This window comes from Rhamphochromis longiceps, linkage group LG13 (assembly GCF_057381845.1).
Source record: "Rhamphochromis longiceps isolate RC_006_pf linkage group LG13, R_longiceps_female_GT1.1, whole genome shotgun sequence".
NCBI classification, from domain to species: domain Eukaryota; kingdom Metazoa; phylum Chordata; class Actinopteri; order Cichliformes; family Cichlidae; genus Rhamphochromis; species Rhamphochromis longiceps.
In genome coordinates, this window is record NC_140569.1 from 13,264,629 (window position 1) to 13,279,225 (window position 14,597).

The 14,597-nt window shown below is 39.6% G+C and overlaps 1 protein-coding gene across 2 annotated transcripts in view; it reads right to left on the reverse strand.

Moving 5' to 3' along the window:
• Positions 1 to 13,725, reverse strand: part of rgs7a (regulator of G protein signaling 7a) — a 53,751-nt gene extending 40,026 nt beyond the window's left edge. Inside the window, exons 1-2 of one of the 2 annotated variants that reach the window (XM_085428099.1) lie at positions 13,526 to 13,725; positions 12,506 to 12,624 (exon numbers count right to left, since the gene is read on the reverse strand). In XM_085428099.1, the coding sequence (XP_085284225.1) occupies positions 12,506 to 12,583 (78 nt within the window). In that variant the 5' untranslated portion in view covers positions 12,584 to 12,624; positions 13,526 to 13,725. The remainder of the gene's footprint in view (positions 1 to 12,505; positions 12,625 to 13,525) is intronic. The other variant, XM_085428098.1, reaches the window with a different exon arrangement.
• Between the last annotated feature and the right edge of the window lie 872 nt (positions 13,726 to 14,597).

Genomic DNA, 14,597 nt, shown 5'->3' on the forward strand with positions numbered 1-14,597 from the left:
TAATCTTGCTTTTAATTTTGACGATTAAACAGGACGGTCTGGCCATGAGAATTTGGTAGTGTTAAATGAAATCGCCCCTTCTTCATCAAGGAAAGCCATTAACAGGGTCCACTTATGGAGTCTGAGCTCCAGGGATCATGTTTAGACTAAACAGAAGGACAAGGGGAAAAAAAGAGGAAAGGGATGAGAGAAAAACAGAGAAGGGGAAGCAGGAAGGGAGGCTGGGTATGGAAACAGAACTGCGCTGGGAATAGAAAAGAAGGGAGGATGCTTTCTATTTTTAGGTCTAGATAACATGAGAGAGAAGAGGCATCACCCCCTCTCCCTCTATCCCCTCATTTCCCACATTCCTCCTTGGCACGTGCAACAGACACTCAGGACGGCTCTATGTGCCTCGAATACCAATAAGAGAGAAGCAGCTGGATACTGGCAGGCTGACATTCTTCTGCCTTCTCCTGTCTGCAGAACAGAGACAAGACAAGGGCTGGGTGTCTGACAGGACACACACATCCACACTTCAGAGGACACACCAGTCAGGATAGGCAATAAACCAATAAGGGCAGACTGTTTGACGCAAGCAACACTTGAACTATTAAGCAATGAAGATTGTAAATGATAGGCTTTGTTGAGGATTTCAAACTATCATCAGGTACAAACCATTAGTGTGGACAGGCAGAAAGAGATATGCTGTGGAACCTAAACGAATCCAAAGAAATCAAAGAATCAAAATGAGGTAACATTAAAACTTTACCACTGCCAGGTAATGTATGAGAATTGGCGTTGATGTAGTCAAGTTTTCAGATAAGTGCACGAAAAGGGATGCTGCAAACAAGAACACAGAAAAAAATGCCTCAGTTGATACATTCATGCAGGACAGCTGCCTTAATGCCAAACCTTGTCATCCACACCCTGACATATCCTCTCACTTGTTCCAATACCAGCTTATTCATGTACACACTAGGCTCCAGTGGCACAGGCTAAGGCAAGCTAAACATCAACAAATCAAGTCAGTCCAGTGCAAGGAACAGTTCCCTTGATATCCAAATGCCTTGTTAAATCTGACCTGGTCTTTTTTCCTTCCGCTTAAAGTTATAATAAAAAAAATTCTCTTTTGTCCAGCACAGACATTGTTATGTCAATATGTAAACACTGATTCACAGACTGTGTGAAAAAGAGAAAATATGATATACGCTGTGTTCTGTTATCAGTAAAGGAGAAAGGATGCTGTTATTGCTGCTTTTATCAAGAAAAAGTAGCAATAACAGCATGCAATAGATCTTTTTAAAATACATGCGACCGCCAGTGCTACCTATCAGCCTCCTAGTAATCACACCTATGGTACCAGTGAAAAAGTCCTACATCGTCTTGTTTTCATTTATCACATTCACAAGATTTTCAGAAAACGTAACCTCTGACCTCTGACCTTAACATCAAGGTCACTGAGATTCAAATTCATTCACGATTTTAGTAAATTGAAAATCCTAGATGACGTCCTTCTTGAGTTATCACATTCACAAGATTTTTAGAAAATGCGACCTCTGACCTTGAGATTAAGGTCACTGGGATTCAAACGAGTTAGAGATTTTTAGTAGCTGTTCTTATGGTATCAATTTCAAACTCTTCCATTGCCTTATTCATGGCTTGTCATCAACATGTACATGATAACGTGGTCCAATGTGTAGCGTGTGTGAAGGAGAGCGAGAGAACGCCTGAGATAAAGGCCAGTCCAAATCATTAATTGAATCAAGCAATCTGACTGGTTATTAGCTGTGACATAATAACCATACACATCTAAATCTAATTCCTTTACAACCGTGGTCTCAAGTGGGGACCTGAAAGGAGCTGGAGCTAATATTCTAGAGGTTTGCAAAATATATTGCCATTAGTCAATGCATATGTACAAAATAAGCATAATGCATCTATTATTACTTTCAAGTTATTAGTTGGTGAACAGAAATCCGTGTTATTGTGAGACGTCAATTTGTTATGAAATCACTCACGTCTGTTGGGGGCAAATAACAGTTCTGCATCATAAGATTATGACAGGGCTTTGGTGAATAGTTATTGTTGCTAAGTGTAAATGATCTTCACTTATATTGACTTAACTGCTTTTGTGTAGCTAGTAAATTGTTTGCTTAACATGTAAATTAGTTTGTTACCACATGGTGCATATAAAATTACACGTTTAACCTAAAGACTGAAAGATGACATGCAGAGATACATAAAATAAAGGCTGACACACATAAAAAAGCTGAATGAAAAACACTAAATGCACTGTCTTCTTTTAAAGAAAAATCAAATAAGCTACCAAATTACATGGCAATCGCCTTGCTCCATGTGCAGGCAGTCAGCAGGATCTATTTCTTTATAAAAACACTGATTTCTGAACATATGTTAAAAAGAAAAACAGCGTAAATTGAGCTGAATTGCTGTTATATTTAGGTGCATTGTATGGCCCTTAGCTGCCATGAACTTTACAATTACATAACTGCATGGACAGATTTTCAGCTAAATGTAATCCAGTAAAACACAAGTTATAATATTTACTACAGAAATGTAGCAGAGTTTTAACTATAAGTGGCAGAAAATAAAAGTATGCTAGTCATGCTCTTGAAAAAAATGTACTCAGTTGCGTCTATTGTCCCCCTTTTATTCATGTACTCACAAAAGGAAAGGATTTTGGTGAAAAATGCAGCTGATACACAAACAACACTGCAGGCTTTCATGGACCGTGCAGGACTCTAAAAGTGTATGAATGTTTTGCCCGTACACGTGGACTGGCAAAGGCACCGAAAAGCAAACATACACACACATACAAACTCATGTCCTGTCACTTTGCGCTGGACACATTGTTGAAGTGCTCGAGATAATAGCATTTGACAGACTGCTGGTGTGGTTGTCATGGGGATCTGATCTGAACAGCCACTAGCTACCACAGCAGAAACAAAACAGAGGGCAGGAGAAAGCACATCAATTCCCAGAGCATTGTCCAGGAACGTCATCTCAATTAGCAGATGAGACACTGTTAGGGGTCAGTGTCTAAGAATCAAATTATTAAAATGATGATGATCCAGATAGGAATGCCTAATGGAAGAAATTGGGTGTTGGTTAGTAAGTTAGTTGGTAATATAAGGTGTAGAAAGAACAAAGTGTAGCATTGCTTTAGAAGCGGTGTGAACCTGTGCTTTAACCCAGATGCTATCAGCACACTAGCAGACACTATTTGACAACTAAACACAGGTAGATCAGTGAGGGTAAACCTGAATTTAATGAAAACATCATTATTTTTTGCTCAAAATTTAATGTCATCCATTAAATAGTTATTAAGAAATTTCACTGAGTATGTGGTAGACCTTCAGACCACCACTGACAACCAGAAATTCATTCTGCTTGGCTAAAATAGCTCAAATAAAAGGTAAATCGAAATGTGCACATTCATATGCATTTCAATCGGCAGCACTCTTAGAATTTCTTAGATTATTATTGTTTACATTACTGTTATTAGAAAATATGCTGTTATTACAAAACTAATAGGGGCAATTTTCTTGCATGTAGATTGTAATTTGCCGCCTAATATTTTGTAGCTGGATAATTACTTGAAGTGCATCTACAATTTGATAAAATATGTATGGCCAGTAGGCTAAGTTTATTAAACCTCACATATAACTACATAATGCTAGGAAAGCTGAGGACTGAGCAAAGTATTGGTGTGTCACATGATGGCAGTTGTGATATGTTGGCTATAAGGTAAAAGTTTAAAATACACAACACAGATGCAAATCATTAGTTGGTTACTTTTTACAGAAATGTAAAAAAAAAACCAAAAAACATCAGCAGCTTGAGTCAAGATGGCGCCGGAGCTTTGTAGACTAGGCTGTGCTGTGGATAACTGTGCCTGCTAAGCTGAACTAATGATGTGACGCTGGAAGCATCACGAGGTTGCAGGTGGAAGCTTCTCAGCGTGCAAACACCTGCGAGCTTAGGGAGTGTGTGTGTGTCTGATGAGCTCAGATCTGCGCAGCTTTAAACTAAGGTGTGTTCCTGTCTGTTAGGCGAATTAAAATGTATGTCTCAAATATATGACTATGTACCCTTTGGAACAATTGCTGCTTGACTTTTATTATTGGATTTGCGCACTGGCACTCAGTCATAGCAAGCTAATCACTGAGACATGACCGCTTCTGGGAGAACGACTCCTTATTGTTGAGAGGGGCACCAAGCTGCAGGGGGACAATCAGACCGGCACTCTCAGTTACAGTTCCAGTCAATTTGGATGAAAATGCCACATCCAATGGTTGTTTGTTTAGAGAGAGTTCCCAATAAAGCTATGAGTCACGAGTGAATCACTTCACACAGGAGGAGCGATGACTGTGCTCCACCAGGGTCTAAATACATTTCTCTCTTTTTCTCTTTGTGAGGATAAAAGCTGACTGGATTGGCTTGGGCTCTGACTAGGGTTCAGATGACTTCAAAGAGAGGCGAGGGATGTAAGAGAAGGGGACAGAGAGGCAGAGGTGGAGGGATGTTTTACGTGCGGTGCTGTCGGTGGACAAGGGGTGAGAGTGCACATGTGTGTCAGGGACCGTGTATGAGAAAGACAAAGATAGAAACTTAGTTTGAAATGGTGGAGTATATGAGAAACATCAAAGACCTGAATCTGAACAAAAGAGGGCATGAGAGTGGGAGGGGAGACAGAAGGGGGAGATGGGAATGAAAGAAACAGAAATGAGAGGGCAAAGTGTGAACACCAGAGCCAGAGACAGTGATGGAAACTGGGATATAAAAAAAAAAAAGTTGGGACTGAGAGAAATGTTTTCACAAGTTTACACAGACAGAGAAGACAGAGAAAGTGCAAGAATATTTTTGAAGACCGCCTTCACTTTGACTTCAAGCTGCCAAAATACACAGTAGAGAAGTAAGGTAATACAGAAAATATGTTCTTGTTTCTGTTTACTTTTTAACTCTCTTGATGAGCAAATATGATTTTTGCTTTGGCAATGATTTGAGGCTGCTATGAAGTATATACTGTTTGAAAATAGCATTCCTCACATGATTTTATTATGTTTCTGCTGAATACTTTAGTGGGTGATTTGGGACACAATGACATTTACAAAAAAAAGCAGCTAAGAGTAATTAGTTAATGGTGTTCCGGTTCAAGTATCACATAATAAATATGATGTCCAGAAAAATGATAAAGTCCCAAAACTATATCCAAACCACAAAAAATAAACTAGCATATTATAAAACAACTACTCTGTGTTATCTGTCGTTTAAAACAACAGGAAATAAAGAAAATGCAGTAGCCCTGCCCTTAATCGGTTGATAATGAATCATCAAGTATTGTACACTAAATGCATCTCACAGTTAAGAGATTTTAGAGCAAAATATATAACCAGCTTTTATACATCAGAGATGCAATCTGGGAATTTATACATAGTAGACGGTGAGTGGGAAGGAGTGAGCCTTCAGCAGAAACAACCGGTGAGTGCGTTAGAAGTAGAGACTGCATGGAAACCGTTTACAGATGGTGTTTGTAGCGATGGAGGGTCGAGAGAGGAGGGGCACAAATACAAACAAGAAGAAAGGACGGACATGCAGAGGTTTCAGATGGACAGACAGACACACTGTGACTGTAGCGAAATCAAAGAATTCAGATGTCAGCTTCATTGTTATGTCCTACATTTTAGCCTTCTGTTTTTATTTTCTCTCTGGCCCCATTAAACCCATCACACCAGAGATGGCAGTGAATTAATTTACAACTCTGGGGCACTCCTGTAATCTGTATCTAAATGTTGAGCTGGAATTAAATGACGAGACAGAAGCACTGCCTGAGTCAACCGCTATCTTAATGCCCAGGCTTCCTTGGACCATTATATAACCCTAACAGACAGGCCTAAAGACTCCAGCTGTGGCAGACGTATACAGAGAGGACCGCTTAGAGCAAGATGGGCCTAAGTTTCTGCTCACTGATCTTTGCAGTGCTTTAAAAACCATCACCTCGCATCAAATTAAATGTTAGGTAGCAAATACAGCATTGTGATTGCAATAATATCTTTTTTAATTTATATGTGATAGCTATTCATGCTGACTAGCAGCCTTTCTCTACAGTGCCAAAAACTCTGATTTGGATGGTTTAAGGTTGTAAGAAATATAGACCTTTGATATTGGACACCCAGGAACATTCTGTGCCCTCAGCCAGGTCACCTACACCAAAAGCAAAAGTTTCTTTGTTGCCAAAGTAAAATGAGAAGATTGATTTTCTGGAAAAGATTGGCTTTCTTTAGCTGAGATTGTAAAGATTGTAAAAATCTAACATCCTCACTCTAAATCCTCCCAGAAAAGTGAGTTTGTGCATTTCACACAGTGTACCCAGTCTCATTTTTTATTACTGACATTTTTTTGCTTTTAGTGTTTTGTTTATTAGAACAGGCAAGTACAAAGCTTAAACCCAGTATTACTTTATATTGCAAAGCAATTTCATGATTTCAAAAAAGCCTTAGTTTGTAGCTTTGACTAAAACAAAGTACGTCATTCAAGAGGCATCACACGCTACTTTTTAACTCTAAATGATATGACATTGATACAATTCATAAATATCATCATTTCATGCTTTGAAATGACTTGTTATGAGCCTCACAAAGCCACTGCTGACACAGAGTCAAATATTTCATTACATTTACATTAAATATTTATATGAAAATAAATCTCCATGTCCACTAATCACAATTAGGCACCCTACCAGCCTAAAAAATTAAACTCTTCATTAGTTTACATTGCTTATTTTTCAATTTTGCCACAATGGTGTGAATTTGTGCTATCGACCAGCTATGGAAGCACCACTGAACTTAAATCTTTCCCTCCAGAGCCTCGTATAATTTGGCTCAGCAATGGTTCCAAATGGTACGATGGTCCTTCAGCTTATTTGGCTTCTCTCTTACACTTACATTGCCTCTGAGCTCTGGTTGTGGGCAATACTGGGGCTGGAGCCAACAGCTTGAACTCACAAGGCTTGGGACCATCATGGTCTCTACCAGATTAATGTCTGCTTCAGGGGATTCTGGAGGGTGGGAAAGTCCACCACCTTGAGAGTCCTCTGTTGTAGAGGTGCCTATGTGATTCTGTGTCACTCTCTGTTCGAGGATGTTATCAAACAGCTTCTGCCTCACAAATCCATCCATCCTTCCTCAGTTCTTTCCTATTCCTCTTTGCCATTTATCCTTTTCAAGCCTTTTCAGGATCAACATTATTATATGGACCAGTTTAATAACTAAAAATGTTGACCAGTTGCAAAGAACTTTTATGAGAACTCGTATGGCATAAGAGACAAAATACAAGCCGTGATATTGCCACCAATATGGATATATATCCTCTGTGCGCCTTTGTGATTATTTATGACACGTCTCCTTAACAAACAAAAGTTTGCTTAGGGAGAATGAACTATTCACATAATCCAGCAGTTACTTCTGGTGTTTGTTGGATGTACAGTAGGAGGTTTCACCATCCACAACATGGCTTTGTGGATTAGCTTCCGGTTGGACAATAAGATAATAAAACTACTCTACCACCAACTGTAGCAACTGCCAGCACCTGTAATTACCTTTTATTTACAGACTTCAGCAAATACAGGAGAATTGATTAGTTTGATATACAAAGCCATAAATGTCATTTCTCCCCCCTAAAGTGGGGGCCAAACACGTTTCCTCAACAATTTTTGGAAAAAAGAACATGTGTTTTCAAACACAGGAAGAGAAATTGCCTGGTTGGCAAGCTGACATACGAAGAGCCCTACTTCACACACAAAGATTTCTCTCTGATCTGGCAATTATAGATCATCCCACCTCACCCCCCACCCCCCCACCCCCCCTTCGCTCGTTCCCCGGTCTTAGTGATCTTTTGATTGCAGCCTGAGAGAGACAGGCAGTATAAGAACCCTTCAATCTAGCTCTTAAGTGAGAAAATGCTGAAAATGTGTTCAGTTCCCTCTGCTTTATGACTCATGAACAATGTAGGATGGTTGGGAAATTGTATTGATAACAGGGCATGCTGATATAGGGCAGGTTTAACACATGCAGCTTAGAATGAAATTGAAAAATGCGTTCCAGGCAGGAAATGAATTTTCAGCCATCTAAACCAAATTTTAATATGTATGCCTTTGTTTGTTACCTGGCACTCTGGGTTATAATTTTGAAGAAATCAGATAGACCTGATAAAACACACCTATTGTTGAAAAAAAAATCTAAATGTGTTTTACATGTAGTATTTGAAATTATCCAAAGCATCATGCATACTCATCAGTCACTTTGTTGGATATTATGCTCCTGATTTTGTTCCTGTTCGACACATCTGAGACAGCAGTAACATAAAAACAGTGGCCAACACCTCGAGAGGGTTAATAATGGATGCAGTTCTGCATCATGTAACACTGCTCTATTACTATTGTGGTGCTGTGATGCAGAACAGAAGGATTGTCTTGTTCTTGCAAAATGATCTCTCGTATACAAGCACTTAATCAATTGACAAATCGATAGCACGCACTAATATCTTTGCCCTATTTGTCATTTCTGTTTGTTCTTTACTTCACCACCGAGGCTCACTAAGTGCAGTGCGGCATCAACGCGCTATCGCAAAGTGTAAATGACAGAAATCTCTGAAGCATAAAACAGTGAGAAAGTGCATAAATACACTTGTAAAGAAATATTCACAATAATTTTTGATGTAACTATTATTTGACAAGAAAAGCAATTTTATCATCTGTTATAGGCTAACGCTATTTTGGAAGTGGTCTAAAACAGAAAAGCACAGTTTGGTATTTGCTACATAAATGTTGATCAAAAATATAACCGTGACACATCATGTGGTATTTGGTTATGTGATATGAAACCAGTGGTATGACTCTGTTGTGTGATGATCTGAACTATACATAAAACAGAACGCAGATAAGCATCCAACGGATGTTCTTGGAGCCCAATATAAAAGTCCTTTTACTGTGTTGCAGTAACCTTGCAAAAACCACCACGTTTTACTAAATGCTAATTACTTTTTAAGTGACACAGTCTTAACATAGGCAGAGACACAGGCAGCAGAGTATAAAATTTATCGGCTAAAGGTTAAAAAAAGTGAGAGCTGCATGTGCTTAATGTTAGAAAAAAGACAGAAAAATACAGTAGAGACTTGGCGGCTCTGCACAGCAATAGAAGCCAAACTGGCTGCTGGAAGAACAATTACTGGATACCCATCGGCAGCTTAGATGTAAATAAGAGTGAGCTGGTGCCTCAGCTGTCAGATACAGCACAACAGAGACAAGATCAGGCTTCAGTATACTGCAAAACTTATGTAATATTAACCATTTATTTCATTTCACCCTCAGTTGATAGATAGATAGATAGATAGATAGATAGATAGATAGATAGATAGATAGATAGATAGATAGATAGATAGATAGATAGATAGATAGATAGATAGATAGATAGATAGATAGATAGATAGATAGATAGATAGATAGATAGATAGATAGATAGATAGATAGATAGATAGATAGATAGAGATTTCACATACATAGTCACACACACATACGAAGACACAAACACACACAAAGCTCGAGCTGATGAGAGATAATGTTCCCTCCTCATACCGAGTGGCTGTGAACCAGAGCTGTTTTAGGCTCGCATAAAAAATTCAGAACTCTCTCTTAGCAACATTTGCCCTACATAAAGAATACACACATGCTCACACACACATCAGAGTATCATTTATGTCGTGCACATGTGAGCAGAAATGAAAATACACATATTGAGAAAACCCAGGAACACTTCATGATATTGGCCTCGATTGTTTTATGTTTGAGCAGCAAGACATTAAAGAGGCTATTATACGCAAGGTTCCACACATAGCATTAATTTATTATTTATTGACTCTATTGATTAAACATTTCATTGGCATTTCTGATAAACTGGGGACATTTTACGTAGTGTTAGCTTTACATGCAAGCAGTGGTTGTGTAAAATTTCAGAGTTGCTGTTGCCAATAAATCAGTTTATCAAAAAGCCAGCTGCACGTGTTTGTGCTTGTATTTCTGCAAGTATTTCTGTGTGCATGTTTTTCAATTTTCAGCACATCCATGCATGCATCTAAGCAAGGCGTTTAAGTGCATGCGTCCTTGAAGAAAACAGGCATCTCTGCACACATCTCCACAATGAGCAGGTGAACACCTTGGCTCAACCATCCATTTTCATTAGATGCTAATGACAGGAGTGGAGGGGCGGATGTGCCAGAGAGAAAGATTCAGAGAATAAAAAAGGATATAGTTATGCTCCCTGTGGACTGACTATCAAACCACTATCTCCTGTCATCAAGCATAAAACTCCCTCTGCTCAATTACATAATCATTCCACATACACTACTAGCAACTGTCAAGCAGACGTGGCCAGTTGCTTACAATCAAGATTTTATTAAGAGTTTTTATTATGTATTTATGAGATGGATGTAGAAGAAGTCTGCGGAGGAAAATGGAGAATAAAATGTTTTCCACTTGAGAATTTAGCTCATCTCAGTGTTGCCCTCTCAGTGTGGGTTGCAACACCTCTGCCAAGTCATCTCCATCTGAAAAGCATTTAGGGCGCCTGTTCATCCTGGCATTATCCGCATGTCTATACAGACAGTGCTCCTCCAGTTCCAGTTTGTGTTAAACCCACTCTAGAAACAGGACTTCGTCCTTCCTGGCTTCACCACAGCCTTTCATTCTGCAGAGTATCTAGGTCAGTTGATGTACAAAAGCAAACTGTGACCATGTGTGGTCAAGTGGTGTGAAGTGAAGAAGCTTTATGACTAAGATATCGGTCTGGCCAAAATAAATAAATAAAACAGAGTGGTCTGAAATTAGTCTTCCCTCATTATGTTGAAAAAAAAAGAGATAGTTCTAAAAAACACAAAGTTTAGTTGCTGAATTTATAGTAAAAGGTCCCAAGTGAAGACACACACTAAGGTTGCCTATGTCACAGAAACATCAGAGTATAATCAAAGAAACAGATCAATATCAAGAGAACTGAAACAACATCACATGGAACTAAATAGATGGAAAGACCTCAAATCAATCAATATTTGATGCACAAATCAGGATGTGGCTAGTTTTCCATGCATTGGCATATTGTGATACTCTGCCATGTTGAAATGAAATTTAATGACAGACTTCTTCCCCTGTCGCCACAGACTGAACTGACAAAACTAGACGCATGCACCCATCCATCTCAATTGCCCTCAATATTTGGCCTGTTTAATGAACAATCTAGCTTCTGAGTCTGTCATCTTACTTTGGGAAGTTCCTAAATAACAAAGCGCTCCTTCCTGCTGCAAACATCGCACCACATCCAGCAAGTCTTCACCCACACTGGCAGTAATATTGCCTTGCACGCTGTGAGTGCTATAAAAGACCGTCAATCCATGACACCATGCTAAGCGTATCCTTTCCATGGTGTGCAGAGGCTATTGCAGATAGAACAGCATTTGCTGATGGGTGAATAGAATGAAATAAAGACATTCACTCCATGGTTGAGTCATCCACAAGTAAGATGAGAAAATTATCACTTCACTGCTGCATCTGAGAGAGCAAAGTGAAACAAGCCACTGTTGTTGTATATGTTTAATCAATTTGCAGGTCACTGTGAGTTAAAATCCAGCAGCACTTACATATTAAGCATTGGATTTTGCTTACATATACAGCAATGTTTAGCAGAAAAACATCAGAAAAATCCAGCTATTAGGCAATGGCAGTGCCACCAGGGAACAGAATCCTCTCCTGGTGGTAGCAAAAGCAATTTTCTAAATGGCTTATTTGTAGGTTAATCTTATATCTAGCCGTACTGTTTCTGTTCAAAGCAAAGGAAACATTGTATCTAAATCAGTGCACCCAAGGAGCAGTGCACATAACCTTTCATATTTGTGTGATGCAATATAATATAAGTGTCAGAGTTTCTCTAAGAAACTGTAACTCAATTCTCAAAACAAACATGTTACCTTGCCTGCAGATTATTATGATTTCATGTAACTGTTTAATGGCTAAGCAGTGCTGGATCAAGATGTCTCAACAGTGTGACAGTTCACTCCAAACCCTCTCCCAAGTGTTGACTGTAGTAGCACAATGAGTAGGGAAATACACCAGTGCTGCGGATTAAAACCCTGGGCTTCCTTTTTTCTTTTTCTTTTTTAAATGAATGTAAGTTTGTTTAAAAAAAAAAAAAAGAAAAAGCTCCAGTGTGTATGCAATAACAAGTATTATTGTACACTTGACTTCATGTATGTTGTGAGAGAATAACTGAATGAACTCTCAGTGTTCTCATTAAGCATTTGTAACATCTCAATCCTAGACCAGCCATACCACAAAAACATTGCCTTGCCATTAGTGCTAGCAACTGCCACTGCATGGCTCGTCGTTGAGTAAATTGATGCAAGAGAGACACACATGCTTACGATCTCCCTCACACATGCAGACTAAAAATAGCAGCTGCCTTACCTTTCTGTACACTATCATGTTGGGGGACTCATCTGCTACCCCATTGGTCCCCTGCCCACTGCTGTTGGTCTGTGCCATGATCCAGCTAGTAAATCTGCCAGAGGAAATGTCAGGTGCTCCTGTTGTGGACAGAATGGATATTTTGGCACGTCAGAAGAACAACGAAGCCTAAACGTGACTTTGCCAAAAGAGAGCAATTTACACGCCTGTGGTCTGCATCATGTTTCAGTGTATTTGATACTTCAAAAGGGAACAGATGTTCATTGCTCCAGTTTGGCTACGTTTTTGACATTTCACAAGGTCTTGACAAGGACATTTTTAAGAAAAAGGTGGTTGCTTTAACACAAAGTGTGGCTACTGGTACAGTACACATTCCTACTGAATGGGACAAAAGTTCAACTTGAAAAGCAATGATAGGTAAATGGAAGGACTAGCCTACTGTCACTCTTGCCTCAGATGAATTCGCTGTGCAGCACAGTCTAAAACGGCAATCACCTTTGACCGTTTGTTTACATCGGGGAGTTCTCTCACGCCCTACATGGCACATACTACGGATGCATCCTAAGGTTGCAATAGCAAGATAAGGTGAATTATAGACCTTGGCAGTGGTAAATGCAGTAAAACAACACACGGTCCCTGGAGGAGGCAGTCTACTCTACAATGCAGCCTGGATACGTGCATTCGGATGTAGTAGCCATAGTCAAAATGTGCAAGACTGTGCAAATGTAATGGATATGGTATGCACATTACAGCTTCATCATTCTTTCTTCCCTTTACGACACCCACACGACATCCTTGGGAGGTTTAGACTGCAACACGAACAGCGAAGTCATGTAACACGCTCTTAACATGAAGCCGTTGGCTTTACTATATCGGGCTTTTCTTACCACAAGCCACTGCCCGTTTAAGCACCTTGGACAGCTACTGCTAAACGCCCGCGTCCCTTATCTTCTTGGACGCCGCTTAAATACACAGAAAACACAGCGACGTCGGTCACGGGAGGAGAAGGGGGGCGCTTACCTGAAAAAACACGCAGCCCGCTGTAGGACTCCTGAATCCTTGCAGGGATGGAAGCCTTGTCCTTTGCTTTCAGTATGTCAACTGGCAGACATAGGAATGCGAGGGGTATTCATTGGCAACGTGAGGAGGCAGACATTCGGCGGACACTTGGTGTGGTACAGCTCTCTGTCTCAGTCTCTCATCTCCTCTTTTCCAAGCGGTGCTCAGAATCACGGGTGCGCCACCCCGGAGCGTCGAGAGCGCGCATCGATCTATGACCAATCGCGTGTGAGGAATAAATTACAACCCGTTTTGGAGACATACAGCTATTATTTTTTCAAGCTAAGATTGTACTGCTATGCACTGCAGCGAAATGCTCATTGCGAAAACCAGGACAAGGCATCTTAAACCGATAGCTTATTAATATTGATACAACTGCAATCTATAGCAAAGGTCATGAGAGGACACTACAATTTTCTGTGCCATAAGAAGAAACTCGTTTAGCTGTTGTCCCAACTGAATATGAACAACTGAACAAATACCATTTAGCCCTGCAGTAAACACAAGAATTATACAGCGCTGACGTAGTAATATGCCTTATGATACATCACAAGTGTACCATGAAGCGTTGTTGTGAGGTAAATGAAACCATCCTGAATTACGTTACATTTATATTAAAGTCTCACTACTTATATTCCAATACCAAATAAATAGTCTAACTACTTTCTCTTTATACTGTCACTTTTACTGGCAATAAACAATAAACTTGGACTACTAAAGAACATTTTAAGTCTTTAGGTAACGCCTACGTTTTTGTTGACATTTTAAAGTTCATACAGTATAAAAATAAACTGAAAGACGAGCTGGCGAAACCAAAAGTCAAACAAATCTTGAACAAATCTTGTGCTTGTTTGGGGAGAATGATGTATACGCAAACGTCGAGGTCAGCTTAATTTTAGGCCAACATTCATTTTTACAATACCTTTGGAAATCTGTCTGTTCTGCCCAAAGAAGCGGATGAGTATTTCTCTCACCAAAACGAATAGCTGAGGGTATGCAGTACGGCTTTAAACGATAATAAGATATGGCGTTT